Source organism: Sinocyclocheilus rhinocerous, unplaced genomic scaffold (genome assembly GCF_001515625.1).
Source record: "Sinocyclocheilus rhinocerous isolate Xijiao unplaced genomic scaffold, SAMN03320098_v1.1 scaffold1022, whole genome shotgun sequence".
In the NCBI taxonomy this organism is placed as follows: Eukaryota; Metazoa; Chordata; class Actinopteri; order Cypriniformes; family Cyprinidae; genus Sinocyclocheilus; species Sinocyclocheilus rhinocerous.
Genome location: NW_015656677.1, coordinates 480,761 through 491,896, shown reverse-complemented (window position 1 = coordinate 491,896; position 11,136 = coordinate 480,761). Strand labels below are relative to the sequence as shown.

Here is an 11,136-nt window from a genome sequence, read left to right as displayed (position 1 = left end):
ATTTAAGCTGATTGTTGTAGAGCATTACTTTTTTTTTTTTGACAGATCTTGCAGCATGGATTGATTAAGGGTTATAGTTACAATAATCAATGCAGTTATTTCTTGAAGGGGCTGTTAAAAAAAATCTTTATACTTTTTAGTAATGCATGATATAGTGATGTAGGCTATTTTTCCTTTCAATGAAATTAATTAAAATCGCAATAAAGCATATTAAAGAGCATCAGTTACAGTCTCCTGGATTCCCTTCATACACTGATAGCATGGCCGTAGCCAGGGTTTGAAAATTAGTGAGGTCTGGGATGGGGTTAAGAATTGTGCTGTAATAACCCCAACAAATACAACTCATTATATACACTGAACACTTTAAAAGAGACAGACATGTAGATGTTTGTGAAAGGTGTTTTCTCTGTTTTGGAGGGATAAACATACCATAGGAGGGTTAAATTATACCATATTTATTGCATCAAAATTTGTTTATATTTTACTATAGGTTGGGGTGGATAATTTTATCAGTTGTTTATTATTCATGCAACAATACATTTTACTGTTATAATTTTGAGTAATAACCATTGCTATATAGATAACTTTGTCTAGTGCTCTTATGAATGCTTTTAGCATGACTTTGTAAAAAAATGTAACTACTATACTGAAAGAAATAGCATAGACTTTTTCATGCACATTTCATTTCATTCTCCAACCTACAGATCTGTGTAGCCTACTATTGCTAAATGCTACTGTTTTTGATAACGTTTCTAAAAGATATGAATTTTTTTTTATTTTATTTTATTATCATTCGTTTGCCATACCGAATGTGGTATCCTGTCAGCAATAACCTGTCCTTGGGTTTCATAGATTACTGTCAGTTTAAGTGGCAGTGTAGTGGCGAAATTTGCACCCTTCCAGATTATGCATCCCCTAGTATTGGTAGGTTTAGGAGTAGGTGTGGGGGAGGGGTTAGGATTAGGGGTGGGGTTGGGATTAGGCAATCAGGTAGCGACTTCAATGAGGGGGTGCATAATCTGGCAGGGGTGCAGAATTCGGCACAACACCGGCGATCAGTGTTGCCAGATATTGCTATGAAAACAAATAAAAACCTTAATATATATATAGATCAAATATTTTGAAAATAAGATAAATATATCGCTAAACCTAAACTACAACTTCCCACTTTGTTCAATTTCTAAAGTGTCAACAGTGGAAAAGACAGTCCCTCACTCACAACTCTCTCAAGCCTTGTTCACTCTGCAAGCGTCTGGCAACAATCATTTTCTTACCACGGACGCTAAACATTCTTGCAAACTGTCTAAACATGCATACACTCATATGAGGAGTTCTAAATAGCAAATTCGTCATTCAGAGAACAAATTTTATTTCTGAACATGAAAAATTTACCGAGGTCCGGCCCTCGGTGACCTCCTATCTGGCAACGGCGGGCATGATTGATACTACAAAGCATTGGTGTATAAACTGTGTGGAGAAAGTCATTCTGACTGCATATTTTACGCAAGATATTTTTTTTATTGGTATCTTAATTTATCATTTTAAACTATTTAGAATAGCATACATAAACGTAATCTCCAGCGTCAGTAACGTCATCCTCTGCAGTACATACATCTTACCATAAGAAGTCACTGTCATCGACCTAATGAAAGGTACAGTTTTCCTCAGTCATTTTTGCACATTCTGTTGACACAATTCTCTTGAAACAATTATCCACGCATGGTCTTAGTTTAGATTATTACAGAAAAATGTTCAAAAAACAAATTCAATTGTCATGTCCAAGAGCCGTGTAATTAGGTACATTATTTCAAAATAATTGCTTTTTCAGGTAACATTTATTAAAAGTACATATAATAACAAAAACGTTGACGCTTTGGTTCTCTATTGATGTATGTAGATTTACATAAATTTAACAAGACTCTCACTTCAAAATCTCCAGCCAGAGATTTTCATCCATATCACATTTCTCAAGCTTGTAAGTGTAAATGCTGAATTCATACCATCAGAATCTCTGGAGGCTCAGGCTCCTTCTACTGCTTGAAGAAGACTCACTTTGTCCGAGGTCACGTTTTCATCATGGAGACAACATCCATCCTCAGAAGCTTGAGCTATCCACAGATAATAATAGATCTCACAAGCAGTCTGAGCACTTGCTCTTTTATAGTGTCTTTGAGGCAATGCAGTCTGATCAGAAGGTGGAAACCAGGCTTAAGCGTGCTATTACTATCTTTCAGTCAAATCAACATAATTGTTCTAGGGATGTTTGAGGAAAAACAGGATTAATAGAAATCCTAATGGGGAAAAAACTTTCAGTTACGCACATTCATTGCAGATATCATCTCAAACCAAACAAGGATGTGAGTTCTGACAAAACTGTGACGAGAAGATACACACTACAGCATGACGCACTAAGCCAGAATTTACACTCTAAATGTGTCATTTGGTGGTATGAGTTTTGGATTGGCAAGATGAGTCATTTTACCCAAACAATGACAATTAATTCATTTATTCATCCTCAAGTTGAATATATGTGTAATCCACACACACACACACACACACACACGTTTGTTTCTGTGAATTGTGGGGACTTTCATAGACTTCTATTACTTTTATACTGACCAAACAATATTTTTTATCCCCTAACCCTAAACCTACCCCTTACAGAAAACCTGTTTGCATTGTTATACTTTCAGATAAACATCATTTACTATTTTAAATAATTTTTCCCTCGTGGGGACCGCAGGCCAGTCCCCACAATGTCAAAAATTTCAGGTTTTACTATCCTTGTGGGGACATTTGGTCCTCACAATGCAGCATAATCAAGTACACACACACACACACACACACACACACACACACACATACATATACAAACACAACTGTTGTATGTGACAATTCATCTCAACCTGTTTGACATTATGAAACTCATTCGGGATTTTCTGGAAGCGACAGCAAACAAATCAAACATTTGAGAGTTTAAACATCTTTCTTTATAATTGATTGAATAATAATAACTTATTTTTTAGATTTGCATTTCCTGAAGGAAGTACTGTACCTTCTCAGAAGGCAGAAAACATTTTTATGAGTCACTATTGACACTTTCATAATCTTTGTGAGGTTTTGTGCCATAAATGCATGCCACTTTTGTCTACTTTGTAGCTTTTAAATAAAAAATCTTTGCCTTCTGCTTGAACCTATAGGTAGGCCTACACAATTTTTTAAATGTAATTTAAAATAGGCAAAGGTAAATTGTTATATGCATTCAGAGAGTCTCAGAATTGAATCCCCTTACATCACTTTAAATATAAATAGCACGCTGAAAGAGAATCAACAAAGTAATGGAAAGGAAATGTTTAAATATTCAAAGGTCTCAACTGGAGGCAAAGACAAGCAAAGATTATATCCTCAATCAATTGTGACAGGTTTCAGAGAATTAGGTTTCAAGCATGTCAAACAGACCGAGACAGGTTTATAGTATACACGCCTCTGCTGTGCTACTGGATCAAATGATGGTTCTATAAATGTTTGGGTTAGCTTATAAAAGTTTTTGTATTGGTGGCTTGTATTGTTGCCTAGATTAAATTTTGAAGTGATCAAAGTCAGCGATTTGTGCACCACATCAAATTTTCACATCAATGATAACAACAACACAAAGAGCCGAAAAAAGTTCCTGTTCAAACTTTCCTACGATAGCATTTATATGACTTTCCAAAAGGGGAATAAAATATTGAGAGATTTATTACAGGTAAGAAGAGAGAAAGGTGTCAAATTTGTCGTCAGTCACTCAACACACATCAGCGTTAACCAGTTTTCTGTCATTTAATGCCAAAGTTATAAAACACAAATTATTATAAATGTACATTATATTAAAAAAAAAAAGAAAGAAAGAAAATAATAGCACCCTTTTTTTGGCAGCCATGTAACCAATAATTACGGGGAAGTCGTGGCCTAATGGTTAGAGAGTCGGACTCGTAACCCAAAGGTTGCGAGTTCGAGTCTCAGGTCCGGCAGGGATTGTAGGTGGGGGGGAGTGAATGTACAGCACTCTCTTCCACCTTCAATACCACGACTGAGGTGCCCTTGAGCAAGGCACTGAACCCCCAACTGCTCCCCGGGCGCCGCAGCATAAAATGGCTGCCCACTGCTCCGGGTGTGTGTTCACTGCTGTGTGTGTGTGCACTAAGGATGGATTAAATGCAGAGCACTAATTCCTAGTATGGGTAATGGCCACATGTGACGTCACTTTCAATAAGCACACAATGCTTGTGATGACAGAAATATTTAAACATTTACTCACCCTCAGGCCATTCAAGATGTAGATGTGTTTGTTTCTTCATATGAAACATCTGGAAAAATTGACCATTGACTGGATCACGAATGGATGCTCTGCAGTGAATGGGTGCCGTCAGAATGAGAGTCCAAACAGCTGATAAAAACATCACAATAATCCACAAGTAATCCATATGACTCCAGTCCATCAATTAACATCTTGTGGATCTAAAAGCAGGGTGTTTGTAAAAAATAAATAAATACATTTTTAACTTCCCACTACACAAACTACACATCAACGCACCAGTGCATTTTGTGACATTTTTTCCTGATAACACTGAAAAGAACTTAAATTACTCATTTATTAAAAGTCATTTTTGATCATACAGATAAAATCAATACATAATTTGAATCATAAAATCGTAAAGGGTCTAATTTTATTTGTATACACTCATAATAACAACAAAATTATGTGCTTTTGTAACATAAAGAAAACATACAAGGTGTTCTTTCTGCCGTCTCGGTCTCTGTGAATTTCTTTCTGAAACGCATAACAAAAATGAACCAAAACTCAGTGAATACTTGACACACAGACATGAGAAAAATCTCTTATAGAAAGCTGCTTTTCAACAGCAACTCTAGCTGCACCTCTGTGTCTGCGGTCCTCAAAACACCTTCTGTGTTTACAGAAGAACTGATGACTAATGATCTGGAAATATGACTATTAATAATAACATTCTTGCTGGTTAGTTTTACAGGTTAAGTAGCACAGAAAAGTGTGTATTATTTTTGAAGCAATAAAGTTGATAAGACATTGAAGCCACTTGGTGATAATAAATACATATTAGATATAGACATAAATATTAGAATAGGTCGCTTGTTGGTGCAGTGTAAGTAAATGTTTTCCATCAAAGTATCTCTTAAAAAAAGATAACATTATAAGTTAAGCACAAGGTCTCTCAAAAGCTTTAAATGGAAATGCAAAAAAAAAAAAAAAACCTGATCATCAAGGTAGACATTTAGGGTGTGGATTTTACAGTGTGTCGTGTAATTTCTCTACAAATTGGATGAACCTCCAAGTTAGGATAAAATCAACCATCACATCCTTGTTTACCTTGAGATGATAACAGAGATAAACACTATGTTGTGAGTGACAGAAAATGTTTAATCTTCAAACACAGCTAGACTAAATGGAAAAATATCAATAATGCCTAAGCCTGGGATCCACCTTCTGACCACAGAATAGATGGTCCCAAAGCAAACTAAGACCTAGTATAAAAGAGCAAGTCATGACAGATAGCCCACATTAGCTCTTGAGGATGGTTGTTGCTTCCATGGGGGCTGTGAGGATGTCCCAGATGTGGATGCTGAGATGGGTCACCCTACTGGTGGGGCTACAGCTGATACAAGCAGGTTAGGAAAATCAAAATGATCAATTATTGCAAGAAACACACAGTATCAGCTACACAATATGACTATATCTGTCTTTCTATGTTTATAGACTTCATGAATGATTTTGCAGTAATGGATGAAATGTGGCCAACAACAACAACAACAGGTGAATAAGTTGTGTTTATGGATTATACTTTATAGTTTCTTTGTGAATCAATGTGAATAGTAGATCTCATAAAGTAACCAATTTATTAACAGATGTCACGTAAAACTACTGTTTTATATATTTCAAAATGGAACATTAAATTCAGGGCATATGTTCAGGTTTTGATCGGTTAATTATTCAAACAGCCAAATCATTACAATGTAACAAAGATTTTTTTTTTTTTAATTAGATTTACAAAGAGTATTGTAGAATTATTGTAAGCTATCTGTAAACATGTAGCCAACTTTGTTTCAATTTTAATTTATGTGGCAAAAATAACTATAGGTCCATCTTTTTCTGTTCTCAGCGTTCTCCAGGACAAATGTGCCAGTAACTATGGGTATGGAGTTTCTTCTTCCTCTTTTTCTTCTTTTTTAATGTTTAAGTCTTCATTTTTTTTATGTTGAAACTAAAATTTTACACTTCAGTGGATTTAAAGATGAAGTGTGTAAGTTTTATTTTGTTATATATTAAATATATCTTTAGAAGATGAATTTGAAAAGAAAAGTGCAAGATATTAGTTTTTATTTTATTTTAGCATAAATCTAATTTTTCGCAAGTTTATGCTTTTAAACAAATCAAATATTCAAACAGTGGAGTTACAAAAATAAGCCTAGTTCAATATTAGAATCTTACACAATGTTTTCAACCAAATTTATTTTAGTTTAATAAAATATGTTTTACTGAAAAACAAGACAAAAAAATGTTTTCTTTTCTTTCTTTTTTTTTATTAATGTTGACTTTTTTTTTTAAATTGCTCCAACAGGGTGTCTGTTCCGACCTATAAGAATGGAATTAAAATTGAGGGAAGTCCAACAAGTGTCAAGATCTCGAACAAACATGGAGTGACTGTCTTCTGGGAAGAAGACAACTCTCTAACAGTATGATTCGATATTATCTCATTACTTATACGATACTTATACTTATCTCATTACTTACGCACACATTATTTTATCTTTGAGCTTGATCTCAGACTTCTGATCAGTGCTGCACATCACAAGACAAACATGCAATATGCCTAAATAAGCAACAGTGAACCAACAGGTTTTGCAAATTAGTCTTTTCATTTTTTTTTTTTTATTCTTTGTTAATATTGTTTTTAGTCAAATAAACAAACAGTTAGACAGACAGACAGACAGACAGATAGATAGACAGACAGACAGACAGACAGACAGATAGATAGATAGATAGATAGACAGATAGATAGATAGACAGATAGATAGATAGATAGACAGACAGACAGACAGACAGACAGACAGATAGACAGACAAACAGACAGACAGACAGACAGACAGACAGATAGATAGATAGATAGATAGATAGAAAAAAGTGATTTAAAATCATGTTAGTCTCTCCTCTGACCTTATTTTGTTATATGATGTTCCCCAGATTGAACTTCCTGAGAAATACAAAGGTCTGACCTGTGGACTCTGTGGAGACTTTAATGGCAACAAGCATGACGATATCACTGTTAGCGGTAAACATGTGTTTTTAACTCATTAATGATTAGATATTCATATAAAAATTTAAATACAGCAAGTTGAGTGACTTGTCGACACATACTTATTTTAAACACTATGGTTTAGTGTAATATGTTTATCTGAACCCTTCTTAGGTCCAGCCACATGGAAAGTTTCAACACCAACTGAAACCTGTGAGGACGTTACACTTCCTCCCATTGATCAGTGTGACCAGGTAGAGTATGAGACAAAATCTAATTTTGGGTGCACTCTTGAAATAAAACAATGGGAAATTTTAAATTAAATTGCTTAATCTTGTTTACAGATTGAAATATTGGTTCCAATGAGACAATCCTCTTAAATGATCTATTTTTTTCCACCCTAGACAAGTATTTGCCAGCAGTATCTCAGTAGTCCAGGGTTTGCTGACTGTTACAGGGTGATGGACATGAGTTCTTTTGAAAAAGCCTGTGTAGACGACCTGTGTCAGTGTTACGGCAATCACGACTGTCTCTGCAACACGCTCACAGAGATTTCACGACAGTGCACTCATGCTGGAGGAATACCAGGAACATGGAGGACAGAACAGCTCTGTCGTGAGTATCAGTAATGATGGCAAGAAAAAATGAACTAACTTTTTCTAACCCCCATGACGTTGCAATATGCTGTACGATTCTACAGTTTTTGAAGAATCACTACGCAGCTGTTGCCATGCGAAGTTCATAGTGTCAAGGTCCGAAGGCGGCAAATAAATACTACAAAGTTACCCAAATAATTCACCCATAACCTAAATGAATACAGTAAATAAAGACTTTGAAAACATGTTGTATTAAAAAATTTATACAAACAACAATCACTTACTATTTTAAAAGGACCACTGTGAAGAAAATACAATGCAACATTATTGATACATTTGTGGCATGCAATGTCTTGTTCTGTGGAGCAGCAAAGACGTGTCCTTTGAACTTGCAATACATGGAGTGTGGGAGTCCGTGCAAGAACACCTGCTCAGATCCAGATGCAAATCTAATGTGTAAAGAACACTGTCTGGATGGCTGTTTTTGCCCTAATGGTAATTTTTACACAATATCCAAAGTCAAGTGCTTGCATATTTAAATCTGTTCAATTAAAGCCATTTTTTTTTCCAAATTAAATGGTATCATGCCTTCTTTTTGTAAAGGCACCGTGGAAGACGACATTGGTCTGAGTGGCTGCGTTCCTGTGAACGAGTGCCCTTGTCTGCATGACGGCGCAGTATATCAATCAGGAGAGTCTTACAAACAAGCTTGCAAAAAATGGTAACAATTTTTTAATTTAAATATTTTAAATTCACATTTAATACCACTTACATATTTCCCCAATGCTAACACTGCTGCCGTATCGTGTCAGTGTGTGCGCCGCTGGACACTGGACTTGTACATACCTGGAATGTCCCGGAATCTGCTCTGTTGTTGGAGGGTCTCACATCACCACTTATGATGGAAAAACCTTCACCTTCAGTGGCAACTGTGACTACATCCTTACTAAGGTCTGTCAGTACAGCAGATGATCCTTAGATGTTTTCTGTCAGGGCGAGATAAATGAAAGCCTTCACTTATATGTTTATTCACATGGTTTATATTACAATTAGAAAACTGTGGGTATTATAAAGGTTCTTACAATCCTTTTTTCTTTCTTTGATTTAATTAAAGCACTTTAATGACAGTGACATTGCGGTTGTGGGAAATCTGGCAAATTGTGATCCGGCCAGAGCAGACACTTGTCTAAATTCAGTTACCCTTGTCATTCCAGGGACCACTGTAAGCATTGGGTTTGAATAATTTTATTCTTTAATCATTCTTACTAACAATAATGCTTATACTGGCTACTACTACTACTACTACTATGAGAATCATATTAATAGTAATGTCTTTTTGTTGATGTTTTACTCGTTAAACAGATTAGTTTTTCCTCTGGTGGATCTGTGACAGTGAATGGAATCAGTTCATACATGCTTCCTTTCACCACAGGTTTGTTGTCAAATATAAGAAACTTACTTTTTCATCATTATTAAAAAAATAATAATAAAAAAATCAGTAATTTCCTTTTTCAATCATTTTATTGTCCCAGGTCCTGTGAGCATCTTCCAGCCCACTTCCTCTTTCATCATTGCTGATATGAAGAGCCTTCGTCTAGAGATCCAGTTGGCTCCTGTCATGCAGTTGTATATTGTAGCCAGCACTGAAGAGAAAGGGAAGATGAGTGGTGAGTTTATAAAAAAAATCATTTTGGAAAAGAAAGACTGCAGATTTTAAATGTTTGGAATATTTTTTTTTTTATTTGTAGCATATAGATGCCTCAAAGCTAATTGTTATGGACTCAAATCCATACAATTTTGATTTTAAGAGTATCAATTGAACCACTGTTTACCTTGCTTCTCTCAGGTCTGTGTGGGAACTATAATGACATCCAATCAGATGACTTTAAAACAACATCGGGCATCATAGAGGGCACACCAACATCCTTTGTCAACTTTTGGAAACAAAATTGCCCAGATCTTGAAATCACATTTGACAACCCCTGCAGCTTGAATATAGAAACAGGTGCTTAACATGCTCACAATATCCATGTTGCAGTTGATAATTTGATCATTCTTGACATAGCAGAAGAAAAAGATTGCTGCGCTAAACAAAGTAAGCAAGCAAATCTTCTCTGATGTTTTTCCTCATAGAGCAACTTGCAAAAGACTGGTGTTCCCGTCTTACAAACTCAAATGGCAGCTTTGCTGCATGTCACTCAGAAATATGTCCTGAGATGTACTACCAAGTAAGTCTTTCTGCAGAAAACACTCAACTGACCATGCAATCAGAATGAACAATTCCTATTTTTTTTTTAAATATACACTCTTAAAAATAAAGGTGCTTCACGATGCCATAGAAGAACCTTTTTGTCTAAATCGTTCCATAAAGAACCGTTAACATCTGAAGAACCTTTCTGTTTCACAAAAGGTTCTTTGTGGTGAAAGGTCCTTTGTCAACTTTTGGAAACAAAATTGCCCAGATCTTGAAATCACATTTGACAACCCCTGCAGCTTGAATATAGAAACAGGTGCTTAACATGCTCACAATATCCATGTTGCAGTTGATAATTTGATCATTCTTGACATAGCAGAAGAAAAAGATTGCTGCGCTAAACAAAGTAAGCAAGCAAATCTTCTCTGATGTTTTTCCTCATAGAGCAACTTGCAAAAGACTGGTGTTCCCGTCTTACAAACTCAAATGGCAGCTTTGCTGCATGTCACTCAGAAATATGTCCTGAGATGTACTACCAAGTAAGTCTTTCTGCAGAAAACACTCAACTGACCATGCAATCAGAATGAACAATTCCTATTTTTTTTTTAAATATACACTCTTAAAAATAAAGGTGCTTCACGATGCCATAGAAGAACCTTTTTGTCTAAATCGTTCCATAAAGAACCGTTAACATCTGAAGAACCTTTCTGTTTCACAAAAGGTTCTTTGTGGTGAAAGGTAAGAAAGAGATCGTTCTTTAATGAACCTTTGACTGAATGGTTCTTTGTGGAACCAAAAATAGTTCTTCTATGACATCGCTGTGAAGAAAACTATTTAAGCACCTTTATTTTTTGTATTGCAGTATTTATTATAAACTACTTATTTGTGCAAATCTTTTTTTTTAAATTCATGTGTCCTTGTAATCTTTAATCAAAGGTTAAGTTCACACTGTCAGTGTTTGAGATTGACAACCACATTTACTTAAGCTGGCCACACACTAGAGGATTTTAAGACCGATTTTAAGCCAGATTTGCACCCC

At 35.4% G+C, this 11,136-nt stretch overlaps 2 protein-coding genes across 2 annotated transcripts in view; both read left to right on the top strand.

Moving 5' to 3' along the window:
- The window catches only part of LOC107720753 (mucin-5B-like), a 12,345-nt gene extending 4,658 nt beyond the window's left edge, over window positions 1-7,687 (top strand). Inside the window, exons 13-16 of the mRNA XM_016528578.1 lie at window positions 6,633-6,747; window positions 7,256-7,343; window positions 7,482-7,561; window positions 7,652-7,687. Coding sequence (XP_016384064.1) covers window positions 6,633-6,747; window positions 7,256-7,343; window positions 7,482-7,561; window positions 7,652-7,687 — 319 coding nt within the window. The remainder of the gene's footprint in view (window positions 1-6,632; window positions 6,748-7,255; window positions 7,344-7,481; window positions 7,562-7,651) is intronic.
- A 51-nt stretch (window positions 7,688-7,738) lies between these two features.
- The window catches only part of LOC107720779 (mucin-2-like), a 40,231-nt gene continuing 36,833 nt past the window's right edge, over window positions 7,739-11,136 (top strand). Inside the window, exons 1-4 of the mRNA XM_016528606.1 lie at window positions 7,739-7,922; window positions 8,273-8,398; window positions 8,507-8,624; window positions 8,716-8,854. Coding sequence (XP_016384092.1) covers window positions 7,769-7,922; window positions 8,273-8,398; window positions 8,507-8,624; window positions 8,716-8,854 — 537 coding nt within the window. The 5' untranslated portion in view covers window positions 7,739-7,768. The remainder of the gene's footprint in view (window positions 7,923-8,272; window positions 8,399-8,506; window positions 8,625-8,715; window positions 8,855-11,136) is intronic.